This window comes from Bos indicus x Bos taurus, chromosome 15 (genome assembly GCF_003369695.1).
Source record: "Bos indicus x Bos taurus breed Angus x Brahman F1 hybrid chromosome 15, Bos_hybrid_MaternalHap_v2.0, whole genome shotgun sequence".
In the NCBI taxonomy this organism is placed as follows: Eukaryota; Metazoa; Chordata; class Mammalia; order Artiodactyla; family Bovidae; genus Bos; species Bos indicus x Bos taurus.
Window position 1 is genome coordinate 68,453,959 of NC_040090.1, and position 19,414 is coordinate 68,473,372.

Genomic DNA, 19,414 nt, shown 5'->3' on the forward strand with positions numbered 1-19,414 from the left:
ACCAAGAGTCAGGACTGAGTGCACGCACACACATACACGTGTGCACACACACACATACACACGTGTGCACACACATACACACATAGACAGTGTCTCTCAGTGAGAAAAGCAGATGGTGGGCCAGCAATTATTCCTTTGGTTTTGTTGGAATGTGGGGTCTTCTCATGAACAGAAGAGTTCATCAATGCTCTTCTCAGATAAGAGCTATCTTTTTAAGTGACTATTCTTGAGTTATTATCTTTCATAATATCTGAAATTCTGGAGGATAATACTTTGAATTAAGGTGTAGTGAACTAGCCACTTACCTTGTAGGATTTCAGAGAGGAACTTAAAAGATTTCTTGCATTTGCCAGATACAATAATAAAACCTATCGAATTGATGACATTGACTGGTCGGTGAAGCCTACACACACCTTCCGGAAGCGGGACGGCGCTGAGATCACCTACGTGGATTACTACAAGCAGGTAGCTCTTGCTTCTCCTTTCAGCCTCATCTCCCTCCTGCCTAGCTTGGGGAAGGGCTATGGTCTGACTCCTGCCCGCCTTTTGAGCCGCATCTGTACCCTCCTGTTTCCTTGGAAGGTTCTACTGTGCTCACAGTTCATAGTTCCTCAAGTCAATCACTCCCCTATGCATTTTCTCACACCCCGCTTCCTCGTCCTTGACACCATTCACAGTCGGCCAATTACCGAACACCCTTCAGGACTCAGCTCAGCAGTCAACTCTTTTTTTTAATAAGTTTTTTTATGTGGACCATTTTTAAAGTCTTTATTGAATTCGTTACACTGTCGCTTCTGTTCTGTGTTTTGAGTTTTTGGTTCTGAAGCATGTGGGATCTTACCTCCCTGACCAGGGATCCAACCTGCACTCCCTGCTTTGGCAGGTGAAGTCTTAACCACTGGACTGCCAGGGAAATTCCCCTAGCAGTCAAGGGAGCCCTAGGACTTTCTCCTCCAGGTCCCCTCTCTGTACTTAACTTCTTGCAGTTATCACAGGCAGGATATGAATGGTCTGACTCTCCCTCTTCAACTTTGAACTCTTGATTTCTGGACACCCAGGGCTAGCATCTAGTAGATGCTCAAACACTTATTGATGAAATCTCGTGTTGACTCTGGGAGCTGGATTCACAGTGATGAGAATTTCCCCATCCCCACTGTCCAACTTCAGTTCCTTTCAGAGGCGCCTTCTCTTTATTGCATATTCAGTCATATTTCTGTCTCCAAAATCTCACCACTGTTTTACAAACGAAAAGAGAAAGCAAATGTGTTGACCTTTCTACACTTTCAAGAAAAATGATCTCCTTTTCCTCCTTAGCTAATTTCTTTAAAAGGTCCTCTAAACTAGCTCCAAGCACCTCTTCCATTCTTCTTCAGGAAGCCTCAACAATCTGGTATCCGATTCTGCTGCTATGGAACTAGGTCTCCAAGGTCAAAGTCAGCTACTGACCTTATTCTAAAGGGCTTTTGGTGGCTCTGGATGCTAGAAACTGCTCCTGGTGAGCTGAACTCCTTTTCCTTGACCCCACGGCACATCCCTGGGTGGTTCCCCACCCTGGGTTTCAGTATCGTTTGAGTTTGAGTTTTGAGTATCGTTTTATGTGGTTTCAGGTGGTTCTTTCTCAGCCTCCTTCAACATTTCCCTCCTTCACTTCTCCCAAACATGAAATGCTATAACTCACCACGGCCCCTTTGCAGAGGATCTTTTCTTCATATTCTGAGATTGCTTCCAATATAGTATTTTTGTCTTGCCCTTCTTCCTAAATTACATCCTCCTCTCCATTTTCAGGCTGCATTTGCATGAATATCCTGCAGGCATCTCAAACTAACAAAATTCAAACTGAATTCATTGTCTTTCCCATGCCTGTCTCTCCTTGGGAATTCTGCGTCTCAGGAAATCATTTTGTATCCTTCTTCTTCGCCCTCTCCGCCTCATTGAGTTGTCCTTACAGAACACATATAGCTTTTGGCATTTGGCAAAGCATTTTGTGCAAAAAATGTTCTCCATTAGTGTTTATTAAACACAGAGTTTGTTAAATGTTTGGGGTTTTTCCTGCATGGTTAAATTCATTTTTCTTTGATGTGTTTGAGGACCTGTGACATTCTGAAAAGGGAATCATGATAAAAATCCCACTCACTTTCTTTGTAATGAGTTGTGATTCCCTGCATATCTATTGTAATTAGGGAGAAAAAGAAAGAAAATGGTACCAGTTTCTAGAATGCTTTCCTCTTTGTCCCAGGAAAGGGATGATAAATTACTATATAGTCTACTCTCAAAGTAGAAGACATCCTTTTTTTCACTTCAGCCATGTTTTGATTTTTTCTTTTTTTCTATTATTTTTTGTGTTTTAATTTTTTTTGTGTTGGTTTTTGCCAGCATTTGTTTGTAGATTATTTGATGACTATTCTGACTGGTGTGAGGTGATAACCTCATTGTAGTTTTGATTTGCATTTCTCTAATAATTAGTGATGTTGAGTATCGTTTTATGTGTTTATTTGCCATCTGTATGTATTCTTTGGAGAAATGTCTGTTTAGGTCTTCTGCTCATTTTTGATTGGGCTGTTTGTTTTCTTGATATAGAGCTGTATGAGCTGCTTATATATTTTGGAGATTACTCCTTTGTCAGTTGTATCATTTGCAATTATTTCTCCCATTCTGAGGGTTGTCTTTTAACCTTGTTTATTGTTTTCCTTGCTGTTCAAAGGTTTTTAAGTTTAATTAGGTCCTATTTGTTAGTTTTTATTTCCATTGCTCTAGGAGGTGGGTCAAAGAGGATCTTGCTGTGATGTATGTCAAAGAGTGTACTGCCTATATTTTCCTCCAAGAGTTTTCTGGCTTTACAGTTAAGTCCTTAATCCATTTTATTTTTGTATACGGTGTTAGGAAGTTAGTTACATTCTTTTACATGTAGCTTTCCAGCTTTCCCAGCACCACTGATTGAAGAGGCTGTCTTTTCTCCATGATATATTCTTGCCTCCTTTGTCAAAGATAAGATGCCCATGGGTGCATAGGTTTATCTCTGGGTTTTCTACCTTGTTTCACTGGTCTGTATTTCTGTTTCTGTGCCAGTACCATACTGTCTTGATGACTGGAGCTTTGCATGTAGTGTTAAGTCGGAAAGGTTGATTCCTCCAGTTCCCATTTTTCTTTCTCAAGATTGCTTTGGCTATTTGGGGTCTTTTGTGTTTCCATACAAACTGTGAAATTTTTTGTTCTAGTTCTGTGAAAAATGCCATCGGTAGTTTCATAGGGATTGCATTGAACCTATAGATTACCTTGGGTTGTATGGTCATTTGCACAATACTGATTCTTCTAATCCAAGAGCATAGTATATCTCTCCATCTGTTTGTGTTGCCTTTGACTCTTTCATCAGTGTCTTATAGTTTTCTGCGGGTTTTTTGTCTCCCGAGGTCGGTTTATTCATGGGTATTTTTGTTGTTGCTGTTGTTGCAGTGGTGAATGGGATTGTTTCCTTAATGTCTCTTTCTGGTTTTTCATTGTCAGTGTATAGGAATGCAAGTGATGTCTGTGTATTGATTTTATATCCGGGTAACTTTACTGGAAGACATCTTGATATTGACCTTTATATTTCTCTATTTTATCTTATCATAAAAACTGTTGCCAAATGCTAAGAAAATTGGGAGACAATAAAGTTCACCTGATTACACAGCTTAGTGGGTAGAATTCTTGACCATGCTCTAGGTAAATAGTAGAATACCCTCTTCTTGGAATATATCCCAGTTTTGCTTGAGCTGTTCCCAGAACTTATAATACTCCTGCATTTTCTTCAAGGTGCTGTCTTGGATTCTGCCTCCTTCGTGAAGCCTTCCTTAATTTACCAGCCATAAATTATTTTCACTACCTTGCTCCCTATTCCTTGTGAGGGAACCAGCCCCGAGTGGTGTAACAAGCAGAGGCTCCCAAGTCTTAAGTGATAAATCCTGGTTGTGCTAATTTTCAGTTACAGGACCTTGGGAAGTTATTTAATTTCTAATGATGTTTCCTCATCAGTGAAGAAGATGATAATAATATTTGACTCACAATCCCGTTGTTAAAAGCTTCCTAGATGGCTAAGTGGTAAAAAAATCTGCCTGCCAATGCAGGAGTCGCAGGCTTGATCCCTGGGTCAGGAAGATCCTCTGGAGAGGGCATGGCAACCCACTCAGGTATTCTTGCCTGGATAATCCCATGGACAGAGGAGCCTGGCAGGTGAAGTCCACAGAGTTGCAGAGTCAGACACAACAGAGCACACAACAATCACACTCTGTTGTTAAGAGTAAGTGAGGAAAGGGTCTTATTTACCAAAGAGAAATAGACTCACAAACAGAAAACAAACTTATGGTTATGAAAGGAGAAGTGGGGGATAAAACAGGAGCTTGGGATTAACATATACGCTACTACTATTAATATATATGTAGTAGGTATCCAACAAGGACCTACTGTATAGCACAGGGAAGTATACTAAATATTTTTATATTTAGTATTAAAAAACTATACTAAATAACCTATAAGGCAAAAGAATCTGGAAAGAATATCTAACTAAAACTCCATCACTTTGCTGTACAACAACAGGACCTTGTAAATCAATTATAGTTTAATTTAAAAAAACACAGTACTCATCCATTAAAAAAAAGACTAAATGAGGAAAAAAATAAATGCTTAGCGTACATGTATTATTTGTGCTTCTGGTCTACCTTGCTTTGTAGATAATGTAGTTATGTGTAAAGGCAGGGACTGTGCCTCTTTTTTATTTGTATTCCCTTCAGTCCCTGGAATATAGCAAACACAAGATATGAATGAACGAGGTTGTGTATAAAAACTCTTTCTACCAGTGCTTCTCCACGCTTTTCAGCCATAGCGTTGTTGTAATCACCACTTTAAATTGCTGTTTCCTGAATTGGTTTTTATTTTAATGACTTAAAGTCTTTATTGAAGACAGAAGCCCTCACTGCTGGCTTCCTGCATTATAATTATTGATGTCAGCATCACGTGGTCCCCAGGCATTTTGTAAATTATAATTCCTGTTCTGTCATCAGTGTTGAGTAAGCTATACTGGTGTTAATGGAAACTTTGCCTTTGGAAGGTAAATGAACTCATGGCAAGGTGAGAATGTGGAAATTCAAGTTTATGAAGGGAAAGGGGGTGGGGAAGGAGCTAATGATTGCCGAGGACTTATTATAAACCAGACACCGTGCTAGTGGTTTACATGAGACGCCTCTGGGCTCTTGTTGTCCTCGTTTCATAGAAGAGGAAAGGTAAGCCCCTTCCCCAGTGTCATGGTCCAAGTAGATAGACTATCTGTGGACCAGATTTACATTTGTCAGAGTTCAAAACTACTTCCCTGTAATGTCATACTGTCTTGGAAAATAAGGACAGTTGTGCTCTTTGGGGAAGTCTGAGGTTGACTCAGTATGACCATTGTGTCCAACTTGTGTGTGATATTGTCCTAATGCACACAGGTGCCAGAGCACATGGGCCAGTTGGCCTCAGTCTCCACTGGTAGTGCTGCAGCTGGGGTCATGGTTCTATGGATTTCATCCAGCTTACGGCTCTGGATGAAACTCAGAAGAGAGCAAGAAAATGTTTGGGGGAAAAAAATGGTATTGAATTATAAGAGGTAATAATTAAAATCTTGAAGCTGCCCCTGAGATGTAAGAGATAGGTCCCAGGAAGGAAGTAGAAATGAGTAGGTTACTGTGGGGATTAGTAGGGACTTTTTTTCCCCTTCTGTTGAAGAGTTTCTTATCCATTCGTTTGTTGCTTTTAAGCAAGGGTGCTCATTGTATAGTGTTTCCATATTAACTTTTCCCTCATTGATCTTGCATTCTGTAGCAATATGATATTACCTTATCTGACCTGAACCAGCCAGTTCTTGTTAGTCTGTTGAAAAACAAGAAAAATGACAACTCTGAGGCTCAGATGGCCCACCTGATTCCTGAGCTCTGCTTTCTAACAGGTAATGTTTGTACTTTATTCTCTCTCAAGTTCTTGATCACAGACTTATGACACTTTGCAGTGGGCAAAACCTCCTTAAGTTAGATAAGTGCCAGAGCTCTAATTTAGCCCAGGGAGGATGAGTCTTAGGTAATCTACTTGATCACAGAAGAAGGGGGAGGGTAGAGTGCCCTTTGGAAATTGGTCAGCACCGTGAAGGTTATCTTACTTCCCTTATCTCGTGTATTCCATTTGTTACTTTGATGTTAAATTGGTTGCCAGATGTTTTACTAAAACCAAGATATTTTCCCCCTGTTTTTGAACTTCACTAGGCTAGGTGTTGCCAGTGCAGATGTAAGACACCCAAGTTCAGTCCCCGGGTTAGGAAGATCCTCTGGAGGAGGGCATAGCAGCCCACTCCAGTATTCATGCTTGGAGAGTCTCATGGACAGAGGAGCCTGGAGGGCTTCAGTCCCTGGGGTCGCAAAGAGTTGAACATGACTAAAGCGACTTAGCACACATGCAGGCTAGGAAATCGTGTGATTTAATTTTCTTCTGGTGTATTGTTTGAGAGGTGCCAAAATACTCTTTGTTTTCTTTTTGCATGAGCTCCAGAAGGTAATCTTCACTCTACACTAGAATCAAAAAAAAAAAAAAAAAGACTGTAAGATTCTTTTAATCATGCTCATCTGATTACCAGGGTGAGACTAAGACGGGAGGACTTTCTACATTTTACACTTATGATGCTCGAATGAGTTTGATGTGCATGTGTTTATTCTGCAATTAGAGAAGTTAATAAGGATACCATCTTTGCAGAGAGGGATGAATGTTCTTAGTGATACTCTGGCATTTCACATCTGTGTGGTCCTCTTGGTGGTCTCTAGCCAGATTGGTCACTGAGTATTTGACGCATGACTAGTGCAACTGAGGGATTGGATGGAGCAGTGCTGTAAGTGTAAAGATATAGAATAGACGTCTAAGATGCAGTGTGAAAGAAAAGAGAAACTATCTCATTAACTCACTTTTTATATTGGATATGTGTTTAAATGATAATATTTTGGATATTCTGAGTTACTGTTAGAATAATTGCATCTGTTTCTTTCTGGCTCTTTTTAAATGTGACTACTAGAAAACATTTTAAATGAAAAGGCTTGCATTGCTGTCAGATGGTGAATCTGATTCAGTTTAAGTTCAGAGTTTTATTACTCTGTGCCTAAGATGGGCTGGATTACATTGAGGACTGTTCATGTTTCACTTTGTTTTCATTCACAATGTATAGGGATGCCTGGCCAGGCGACTTCTGATTTCCAGCTGATGAAGGCTGTGGCTAAAGAAACTCGTCTCGATCCTTTGGTAAGGCAGCAGCACCTGGCCAGGCTTGCGGATGACTTCCAGAGGTATGGGAACATCTCCACATCCAGATGCTCCACAAAGTCTCTTTACTGATGTTTGTTATCAAGAATAATATCTCACCTATACTGAGCACCTAGCATGTGCCAGGCAGTGTGGTGGCACTGTCTGTGGATTGCCATATTTAACCTTTTCATTACCCCTATGAAATAGCTAAGTTAGTCCTACATTTTGTCAATCAGGAAACCATGGCTTTAAAAGATTTCAGAGTTTGCTCAAGGTCCATGTTATTCTGTGTCAGAATTTGTATTTGAAGCCTGACCTATTTGGCTCAGGGGCTGCTTCAGTGAGTCAGTAGTAAAGAATCCACCTGCAATGCAGGAAATGCAGGAGACTCAGGTTCAATCCCTGGGTCGGGAAGATCCCCTGGAGGAGGGCATGGCAACCCAGTATTCTTGCCTGGAGAATCCTATGGACAGAGGAGCCTGGCAGGCTATAGTCAATAGGGTCACAAAGAGTCGGACATGACTGAAGTGACTGAGTACACATGCAGACGCTTGGCTCAATGGCCCATTTTGTTTACCAGAGGGCCACACTGGGAGCCTTTCCATCCCTTGGAGTCCCCCATGGGTGCAGTCCTCCTATAATTCCTTGGAGCAGAGAAAAAATGGTGAATAGAAATAGAAGTCAGGAACCCTGAAAAATCAGTCTCTGAATAATTAACATAATTTTATCTCTAATGATTCCAATTTTTAGATAGTAAGCACTTTTAATGACTTAAGACTCAACTCTGTAACAGAAACAAGGATGCTCGTTTTGAGCTGGAGACCTGGGGGCTGCATTTTGGATGCCAGATGTCTCTGACCGGCCGCATTGCACCTGCAGAAAAAATAATAATGCAAGACCACATAGTAAGTTCTGTAATTTTATTTTCATTTAAAAGTATTTTCTTGAATGTATGTCAGTTTGATCATAAGTCAGAGTAGGATTATAATATAATGTTCATTTGCTTTCTCTGTGGCCTCTTCCCAGGTGGTACTAGTAGTAAAGAACCCATCTGCCAATGCAGGAGATGTTAAGAGATGTGGGTTCCATCCCTGGGCTGGGAAGATCCCCTGGACGAGGGCATGGAAACCCCCTCCAGTATTCTTACCTGGAGAATCCCATGGGCAGAAGAGCCTGGCGGGCTATAGTCCATAGGGTCGCAAAGCATTGGACACAACTGAACTGACTTAGCACAGTATATTTCGCCACCCTCCCTTTGTCCTGAACCCCAAGGACCCTCTGTTTTCCTTTTTAATCGGAGTGTACAAGGATTTAGTGGCACCCAGCAGATTTAGGTTAGTGTGATATGATGTCACATTTACAGATGCATTAGAAGACTTCCCTGGTTGTCCTTTGGTTAAGAATCCACCTGCCAAGGCAGGGGACACAGGTTCGATCGCTGGTCCAGGGAGATTCCACATGCTATGAAGCAGCTAAGGCCACATACTGCAATCACTGAATCCCACGTGCTGTAGAGCCAGTTCTCTGCAACAAGAGAAGCTGCCTCAATGAGAAGCCCCGCACTGCAATGAAGAGTAGACCCGGCTTGCCACCACAAGAGAATATCCGCACACAGCAGCGATGACCCAGTGCAGCCAAATATAAATAAATAAAAGATGCATTACAAAATGGTACTTCACGCCATTGCAATCAAAACATGTAACCTATTATTGGGTGGTGGTGTACTCTTATATCGCTTAAAAAATTTGTGGTTCCTGAAAATGTTTTAACTGGTGGAGGTTAATTCCAGTAGACTGTGTTTCCTGATACCAGAGTTCTTTCTCTTCCCCAAAATAGAATGCTGCTCAGTTGGCATAAACATGAAGAAATTCTCCCAGAGCTCACCTAGCCATAGCAGTTAGGCAGAGAGGCATTCAGAAACCTGGAGAGACAAATCATTGCCTCTCTGGGGTTTCCACTGGAAAAAAAAATGAACCAATTTTACGCAAAAATTGTACATTCTCTACTTTGCCCCTCTGTTTTGCCCATTTTTAAAGTGAGTTACATTTTATTTTTAAAGGTGTTCTTCTTGCCCTTATTTGATGCAGGTAAGTCAGCATGTTGAAATTAATGATTGAGCAGTGAATTTTTTTTTTTTTTTTTTTGGTAAGATGGGGTTTCTTTTTTTTCATTATTGCTTTTTGATAATCTATTCAAATAACCAAAATCCTTGTTGGAGAAGCTAAGGAAAAACTAAACACAAAATATTGTCAAGTCCTAAAATGTACACCCCCATTAAGATCTTGGTCAGGAGTCAGTAAAAAGAAGCTCAGTTTTAGTTCTACATGTGAAGTGAGATGTGAAATATTTTAAATGGTCTGTTTCATCATCTGTAGGTAATCATACTTGTTAGAGTTTTGTTTGCATATTTTGGCCCAGAATCAGATCTCCACAGGAGTACTGTGTGCTCAGTCATGTCCAACTCTTTGCAGCCCCATGGACTTTAGCCTCCCTGGCTCCTCTGTCCGTGGGATTTCCCAGGCAACAATGTTGGAGGGGGCTGCCGTTTCCTACTCCAGAGATCCTCTTACTCCAAAGATCGAACCCACATCTCTTCCATCTCTTGCATTGACAGGTGGATTCTTTACCAGTACTCTTGCCTGGAAAATCCCATGGGCGGAGGAGCCTGGTGGGCTGCAGTCCCTGGGGTCGCTAAGAGTTGGACACAACTGAGTGACTTCACTTTCAATTTTCACTTTCATGCATTGGAGAGGGAAATGGCAACCCACTCCAGTGTTCTTGCCTGGAGAATCCCAGGGACGGAGGAGCCTGGTGGGCTGCTGTCTGTGGGGTTGCACAGAGTCGGACACGACTGAAGTGACTTAACAGCAACAGCAGCATCACCTGGGAATCCCCTCTTCATAGAAGGGGCACTAAAGTGGAGAACCCACCCCCTAGAGGTGGTATTGGGTAGGTTAGAATTGTCTGTGTCAGTGACTTCTCAGCTGATCCTGCTTTTTTAAAACTGGATTTGAGAAACTGAAGCTTCCCTGATAGCTCAGTTGGTAAAGAATCTGCCTGTAATGCAGGAGACCCCGGTTCAATTCCTGGGTCACAAAGATCCCCTGGAGAAGGGATAGACTACCCACTCCAATATTCTTGGGCTTCCCTTGTGGCTCAGCTGGTAAAGAATGTGCCCGAAATGCAGGAGACCTGGGTTCGATCCCTGGGTTGGGAAGATCCCCTGGAGAAGGGAAAGGCTACCCACTCCAGTATTCTGGCCTGGAGAATTCCATGGACAGTATAGTTCAGTTCAGTTCAGCCACTCAGTCTTGTCTGACTCTTTGTGACCCCATGGACTAGACACACCAGTCTTCCCTGTCCATCACCAACTCCCAGAGCTTGTTCAAACTCATATCCATCGAGTCAGTGATGCCATCCAACCATCTCATCCTCTGTTGTCACCTTCTCCTCCCACCTTCCATCTTTCCCAGCATCAGGGTCTTTTAAACTGAGTCAGTTCTTCGTATCAGGTGGCCAAAGTACTGGAGTTTCAGCTTCAGCATCAGTCCTTCCAATGAATATTCAAGACTGATTTCCTTTAGGATAGACTGGTTGGTTCTCCTTGCAGTCCAAGGGACTCTCAAGAGTCTTCTCCAACACCACAGTTCAAAAGCATCAGTTCTTCAGTGCTCAGCTTTCTTTATGATCCAACTCTCACATCCATACATGACTACTGGAAAAACCATAGCTTTGACTAGATGGACCTTTGTTGGCAAAGTAATATCTCTGCTTTTTAATATGCTGTCTAGTTTGGTCATAGCTTTTCTTCCAGGGAGCAAGTGTCTTTTAATTTCATGGCTGCAGTCACCATCTGCAGTGATTTTGGAGCCCCCAAAATAAAGTATGTCACTGTTTCTGTTGTTTCCCCATCTATTTGAAGTGATGGGACCAGATGCCATGATCTTAATTTTCTGAATGTTGAATTTTAAGCCAACTTTTTCACTCTCCTCTTTCACTTCCATCAAGAGGCTCTTCAGTTCCACTTCACTTTTTGCCATGAGAGTGGTATCATCTGCATATCTGAGGTTATTGATATTTCTCCCAGAAATCTTGATTCCAGCTTGTACTTCATCCAGCCTGGCATTTCACATGATGTTCTCTGCATATAAGTTAAATAAGCAGGGTGACAATATACAGCCTTGACGTTCTCCTTTCCCAGTTTGGAACCAGTCTGTTGTTCCATGTCCAGTTCTAACTGTTGTTTCCTGACCTGCATACAGATTTCTCAGAAGGCAGGTCAGGTGGTCTGGTATTCCCATCTCTTGAAGAATTTTCCAGTTTGTTGTGATCCACACAGTCAAAGGCTTTGGCATAGTCAGTACAGCAGAAATAGATGTTTTTCTGGAACTCTCTTGCTTTTTTGATGATCCAGCGGATGTTGGCAATTTGATCTCTGGTTCCTCTACCTTCTCTAAAACCAGCTTGAACATCTGGAAGTCCATGGTTCCCATACTGTTGAACCCTGGCTTGGAGAATCTTGAGCATTACTTTGCTAGCATGTGAGTTGAGTGCAGTTGTGTGGTCATTTGACCATTCTTTGGCATTGCCTTTCTTTGGGATTGAAATGAAAACTGACCTTTTCCAGTCCTGTGGCCACTGCTGAGTTTTCCGGATTTGCTGGCATATTGAGTGCAGCACTTTCATAGCATCATCTTTCAGAATTTGAAATAGCTCAGCTGGAATTCCATCACCTCCACTAGCTTTGTTTGTAGTGATGCTTCCTAAAGCCCACTTGACTTCACCTTTCAGGATGTCTGGCTCTAGGTGGGTGATCACACCATCATGGTTATCTGGGTCATAAAGATCTGTTTTGTATAGTTCTTCTGTGATTCTTGCCACCTCTTCTTATTATCTTCTGCTGTTGTTAGAGCCATACCATTTCTGTCCTTTATTGTGCTCATCTTTGCATGAAATGTTCCCTTGGTATCCCTAATTTTCTTGAAGAGATCTCAAGCCTTTCCCATTCTATTGTTTTCCTCTATTTCTTTGCACTGATCACTGAGGAAGGCTTTCTTATCTCTCCCTGCTGTTCTTTGGAACTCTGCATTCAAATGGGTGTATCTTTCCTTTTCTGCTTTGCCTTTAGCTTCTCTTCTTTGCTCAGCTATTTGTAAGCCCTCGTCAGACAACCGTTTGCCTTTTTGCATTTCTTTTTCTTGGGGATTGTCTTAATTACTGCCTCTTGCACAATGTCATGAACCTCCGTCCATAGTTCTTCAGGCACTCTGTCTATCAGATCTAATCCCTTGAATCTATTTCTCACTTCCACTCTATAATCGTAAGGGATTTGATTTAGGTCATACCTGAATGGTCTAGTGGTTTTCCCTACTTTCTTCATTTTAAGTCTGAATTTGTCAATAAGGAGTTGATGATCTGAGCCAGAGTCAGCTCCCGGTCTTGTTTTTCCTGACTGTATAGAGCCTCTCCATCTTTGGCTGCAAAGAATATAATCAATCTTATTTCAGTATTGACCATCTGCTGATGTCCATGTGTAGAGTCTTCTCTTGTGTTATTGGAAGAGGGTGTTTGCTATGACCAGTGCATTCTCTTGGCAAAACTCCGTTAACCTTTGCCCTGATTCATTTTGTACTCCAAGGCCAAATTTGCCTGTTACTCCAGGTAGCTCTTGAGTCCCTACATTTGCATTCCAGTCCCCTATAATGATGAGGACATCTTTTTTTAGTGTTAGTTTTAAAAGGTTTTGTAGGTCTTCATAGAACCATTCGACTTTAGCTTCTTTACAATTACTGATGGGGGTGTAGACTTGGATTTCTGTGATATTGAATGGTTTGCCTTGGAAATGAACAGAGATCATTTTATCGTTTTTGATATTGCATCCAAGTACTGCATTTTGGACTATTTTGTTGACTATGATGGTTGCAAAAAGTCGAACATGACTGAGTGACTTTCACTTTGAGAAACTGAGTACAGAAAAAGTTCACAGGCCTCAGAGTGGCCTTGGGTGTGTGTCCTGGGTCACCTGCCAGCTGGTAAAGGTGGGAGTGTAGGTGAGAGGGCTGTGGTTCTCCTCACACTGGCTGTAACGGGAAAGAATGAATCCTGGCTTGAGACAGAGCCCTTCGGGAGGCCAAACCCTGCCCCTTGGTTCTTAGGTGAAGGTTGTCCCCTGAAGCTGAGCCCCTGCCTGGCCTTCTGTGACCTGGCACTGGGAGGATGGCTGGGGCCTGGTAGTCAGAGTGCTTGGTGGAAAATGCCCTGACTGCAAAGTCAAGTCCATGCCACCAGCTGGCTCCATAACCACTTTCAGCCATCACTTTTCAGTCTGTAAAATAAGGGGATTGCAATGCTTCTTAAACAGTACTATGCGGACGAATCACTGGGGAACTCGTTAACATGCAGAGCCTGGTTCAGTGGGTCTGGGATGGGGCCCAGGACTGCATTTCTAACAAGCTCTCAGGAGACAGCGCTGCTACAAGACGACACTCTGAGTAGCAAGGGATTAGCTTATAGTGTCCTTTTAAATTCTACCAGTGGTTCTTCCTGGCTCACACACCAGGGACTTTTGATTTGATTTCAGAAAGCTGGGGACTAGTCTGAAGTCTGCCCTCTTCAATGTTGGGAGCTTGTTCTTCCTGGTCACCTGGGGAACCGTCCAAGAATAAGATAGGAGCCTGTGTCTTGGCTTCATCTTTGCTTCTGGATATAGCTACTCCTAGTATAATGTGTAGTCTTAATGGTAGGCTCTTTTCATCTCAATATGGTGACCTGGAAGATCAGTCATCAGCATTTCCCACTTACGACTTCTAGAAGCCTAAAGCAAAGAGACCAAACTGGACAGTCATTCATGTGAGCTTTTGTAGTAAAGATCTTAGGCTTGTAGAGCTGGAAGGGAACCTAGAGATTTGTGTGGGGTTTGCTTTTGGGGTTGTTTTTTTTTCTCTTGGTCACACTGTGCAGCGTATGGGGTCTTAGTTCCCCGACCAGGGATTGAACCTATGCCCTCAGCAGTCAAAGCTTGGAGTCCTAACCGCTGGACCGCTAGGGAATTCCTGGGAACCTAGGGATTTGAACCGGACAGTTGCCTTTGCCATGGCAGAGCCCCATGAGGTGAAGGGACTTGCCAAGGATCTCCAGGCAAGGAAGGGTTGACCTGGGATGTCATTCAGTTGCCTCCACTCCCAAGAAGTGTGTGTTGTGTTCAGATGTGAAGTACTTATATGTGTGTTTTAAGTCTGTGAGTAGCAGACTGTACTGAATTGTTCTGTTATGACAAATACGAAATATCTCCACATTGTCTTTTTTATTTAATTATTCTCTGTTATTTTTCTCAGTGTCAACCTGCATCTGCAGCTGACTGGTCTAAGGATATACGAACTTGCAAGGTTTTAAGTGCACAGTCTTTGAATAAATGGCTGGTTATATGTAGCAACAGAGCTGAAAGTGTGACAGAGAACTTTCTGAACTGCTTGAGAAGAGTTGGAGGTCCCATGGGATTTAATGTGGATCGCCCCAAAATGTGAGAAGATGCTGAAATTTCTCCTCATTTTTTTCATAAGTTAATATGGTTTGATTAGAAAGGTAATAGGAGTTAATGGCTGAAAGAGCTACAAATGTTTCTTTATGTCGGTAAAATTTCCTACTATAGAGTCCCAAGAAAATAGTTATACGTAGAGTTGGCAATGATTAAAATTTTATCCAGTCAAGATGTATTTTATGTTGGTCTTTGTAAAACTTTATTTTCATAATTCTTACTAGGCAGTAGTCTCATTACCTCAATGTTTTTCCAGTACTAGTTGAGATATGAATTCTTAATAAATCCATATATTGCCTTCTCAGCTTTTTTCTTAATTCCTCCATATCACTTGTTTATAAAACTTAACAGCAGTCAGGATATTAACAAAAGTTGCATTTCCTGACTTCTTTGATAGATTTTATGGTTTAAAATTTAATGTAAAAATAAATCTGAAACAAGTTTTCTTCTTCTGTTCCTGTGGCATAAGATTAGTCATCTAGATAGTTTGCTGATAGAACCAGGTCATTCATTTAGCCTTTGAACGTTTATTGAGTATCTACTATTACATAGTAAATGCTATGCTATTTGCATGGGATGAGAGAAATATGACACTTTCAATTTAGTAAGGAATCCATTGATATACAATCACACTCAAAGCTGAATACCGTTTTAATTTAGAAAAGCCACAAAGTTGGTCATGCCTTACTTCATTGCTTAAAAAAAGAACAACAGATACTTCTTTCTCTTTGTTGTAGTGGAGGTGCAAATGTCCTAATTGCCAGGATGGGGAGTTATTCTTTAAATACGTGGTTACTAATTAGTTCCATCATCAGCTCGGGAATTGTTGTAAACCGTAGCTGTTCCCAAAGTCTCATTTTACACTGTCGTCTAGAGTTCTCTTCTTATCAAATCTGTTAACAAATCGCCTGGTTTGAGTTTCACCTGCTCTAATTTCTCTCAACCCATGAGGTAAGAAGACAGGAAAAGATTAAAGAAAGAAGCTACAGTCTCAGACCTGGACTGGCATCACAGGCTCTTTTTCACCCGAATTCCAACAAGTCTGTGCTCTTGTTCTGTTCTTGGCCTGTTTTGTTTGAAAGCTCATATTTTATTCCATCCTTTTTCTCTCCTGTGACGTATCTATTTACTTATTAGATTTATATGCGTAGCTTCTCCCATCTGAAACAGCACTGCTGGTCACTCCTGTTGTAACCAGCGCGAGGCAGATGTTGGTCCTGCCACCTGGTGGGCAAGCTTTCAAAGGCCCCTGGGCATTGGGACCGTTCCAACCATGTATACATAGGAGAGGTTGAACCCATGTCAAGAAAATAGATCTATAAATTCCTCTGAGTGGAATCATTTTCTGTAACCTCTGGCCCCTAATATACTGTAGCCACAGAACAGATAATTGATAAGTACTTGTCCACTGATTGATTGATTAATTAAGGTTAGATATTCCAGGCTCCATGCAAGGTGCCACTAAGGAAAAAAAAAATCTTTTAGTTTGAATCATACAGATTAACTGGATATCTTGATCTCAGTAATCTAATGATTTTTATTTTAGAGTTCCCATGGAGATTCAGATTACAGAATTTTTAGTCCCAATTTAACTTGAACTCTGTTTCAGTGTTTGATAATGAGACTTGTAGTTTCAAAAGTATGCCTTCAATTCCATTTTGAACAACAGAATTGTTGTTTAGATAGAATCTGTGGGGACTCTATACAATGGAGAAAATTTCAGTTTTCACTAATCTGTTTTTTATGTTAATAAAAATAGTAATTAAATGTTTCTGGCATATCTTGTTTGAGAGAAGCAATTTTAGACACAAAAGGTTTCAGTTTAATGATTTTTTCCCTCAAATTATAGTCTGTTATAAATATTGACTGCTATTATTTTTAACGCTATATGATTATGTGCTACTAAAATTTATACATTTTCAAAATTAATCTTTTTATGTAGCATAAAAGTACAAGAAAATCCAGCTGCGTTTATTCACGCTATACAGAAGCATGTTAAATATGAGGTTCAGTTGGTAAGTATAGGATAGTTTTTCGTGTTTTGAGGTATAATTTTTATTTTTCTTCTTATCTAATAGTCTTGAAAGCAGGAATTTGAACATATTCTCCCACATGTTTTCAAATTGCTGTGCATTTCCCCAAACACCCAAAAAGTATTAATCTTGATATTTTAACCAGATATTTTCTTTTCCTTTCATATTTCTAATATTAATTTTTAACCCAGGTGGCGCTAGTGGTAAAGAATCTGCCTGCGAATGCAGGAGACACAAGAGATGTGGGTTCGATCCCTGGGTTGGGAAGATCCCCTGGAGAAGGGAATGGCAACCCACTCCCGTATTCTTGCCTGGAGAATCCCATGGACCGAGGAACCTGGTGGGCTACAGTCCATGGGAACCGAAAAGATGTGGACACGGCTGAGCGCCCACCCCTTTATCAACTTGTTGGATATCTGCATATTTTCAGCTTGTGGGTGGGGGTCATCTTTTACTGAAGGTTTAAGATAAATTGACTCTCATCCCATACGTGTTGGGGCGCCCAGTTTTGTTCTCATGTTTCAGGGGTTCTTGGAAGGTCACCTATGGTCCCATGTCCCTCTCCCCCTGAATTCTTGTCCCCCTTCACGGGTGCCCTTTCCTTCTGCTTTATAACATCCTGGGGGATACCCACAATTGCTGCATTTCCCAAAGTATCGTGTGTGTGTGTATGCATGTTGTGTGTGGTGAGTGTGTGTATGTGTGTGTGTGGTGTGGTGTGTGTGTAGTGAGTGCATGTGTGTGGTGTGTGTATATGTATGTGGGGTATGTGGGTAGTGTGTGCCTGTGTGTGTGGTAAATGTGTGTGTGTGTGTGTGTCATGAATGTATGTGTGTGTGTGGTGTGGTGTGTGTGTGTGGTGTGTGTGTGGTGAGTGTGTGTGGTGAGTGTGTGTATGTGTGTCGTGAGTGTCTGTGTGTGGTGTGTGTGTGTGTAGTTAGCATGTGTGTGTAGTGTGTGTATGTGTATGTGTGTGTGTAGTGAATGCATGTGTGTGGTGAGTGTGTGCATGTGTGTGTGTGTTGTGAGTGTATGTGTGTTTGTGGTGTGGTGTATGTGTAGTGAGTGCATGTGTGTGGTGAGTGTGTGTATGTGTGTGTGTGTTGTGAGTGTATGTGTGTTTGTGGTGTGGTGTGTGTGTAGTGAGTGTGTGTGTGTAGTGAGTGTGTGTGTGGTGAGTGTATGTATGTGTGTGTGTTGTATAGCTGACTTTGCTGAGGGTTTGGGGCCAAGGCACGATTACATCACATACCACCATTCCAGACAAGTTAAAATTGATTTACATTTTCGTAAAGGATCGCTCAACCCTTCCCGTGTCTTGGAAATGCTCGCTTAGCCTCTCACTGCACTGCAGTGCTTCTTTGCCCCAGCTCCTTTCTTACTCCCCTGGCTCGTTCATCCCAGCTCCCAGCCTTGCTATTCATATCTCACACAAAGCAGTTTAGTTAGCTCTTTCCACAAAAATTTGCCCATAAGGATGTTATTAACCAAAGAAATTCTCACTCTAAGAGCATTTATTTTTCACTTTAAAATGTAAAATTGAACTTGCAGAAAAGTTGCAAGAATAGTACTGCTGCTGCTGCTGCTGCTGCTAAGTCGCTTCAGTCGTGTCCGACTCTGTGCGACCCCATAGATGGCAGCCAACCAGGCTCCCCCATCCCTGGGATTCTCCAGGCAAGAACACTGGAGTGGGTTGCCATTTCCTTCTCCAATGCATGAAAGTGAAAAGTGAAAGTCAAGTCGCTCAGTCGTGTCCGACTCTTCGCGACCCCATGGACTGCAGCCCACCAGGCTCCTCCACCCATGGGATTTTCCAGGCAAGAGTACTGGAGTGGGGTGCCATAAAGAACTCTAATACACCATTCACTCAGATTCCCCGATTGTTGGCATTTGATCATGTTTACTATCATTTTCTGTCATTTCCTCTCCTCCCTCTCTCCCTCCCTCTTTCCCTTCCTCCCTCCCTATCTTATTTATTTATTTTTTCCTGAACATTTGAGAGTAAGTTACAGGCATGATGCACATTACCCTTTTAATACAGTTATGCACATTTCCTACAAACAGGGTCACTCTCCTACGGAACCACAGAACAACCATCAAAATCAGGGAGCAGTATAACCAGCTACTCTACCACTCCATTCACATTTCTCCATTTGTCCCCAGAAGGTTTTCTCTAATGAATAGATCTAATATATTGCGTTTAGTTGCCTTTTCTCTTTAATCTCTCCTTCAGTTTGTGACAGTTCCGTAGTTTCCGTTGACTTGGATGACCTTCCAGTTTTTAAGAGTATAGTAGACCAGTTATTTAATACAGTGTCTCTCACTTTGGGTTCGTCTACTGTTTCTTTATCATTAAATTCAGTTTATGCACTTTGGGCAGCAGTATCACAGGAATGATTCTGTGTTCTTACCCGGGGTACTCCATTACTAGGATGGTTTCTGTCAAGCTTCTTCTTTATAAAGTTACACTTTTTGGTAATTAAGATTTTTTTGGTAGGGACATACTTTGAGACTATGTAAATATCCTGTTCTTCATCAAACTTCACCCACTAGTGTTAGA

At 41.6% G+C, this 19,414-nt stretch overlaps 1 protein-coding gene across 1 annotated transcript in view; it reads left to right on the plus strand.

Annotated features, from left to right (window-relative positions):
* Positions 1 to 19,414, plus strand: part of PIWIL4 (piwi like RNA-mediated gene silencing 4) — a 55,665-nt gene that overhangs the window by 22,889 nt on the left and 13,362 nt on the right. The window contains exons 8-13 of the mRNA XM_027563864.1: positions 354 to 465; positions 5,830 to 5,953; positions 7,211 to 7,328; positions 8,081 to 8,192; positions 14,622 to 14,806; positions 16,764 to 16,836. Of these exons, the coding sequence (XP_027419665.1) occupies positions 354 to 465; positions 5,830 to 5,953; positions 7,211 to 7,328; positions 8,081 to 8,192; positions 14,622 to 14,806; positions 16,764 to 16,836 (724 nt within the window). The remainder of the gene's footprint in view (positions 1 to 353; positions 466 to 5,829; positions 5,954 to 7,210; positions 7,329 to 8,080; positions 8,193 to 14,621; positions 14,807 to 16,763; positions 16,837 to 19,414) is intronic.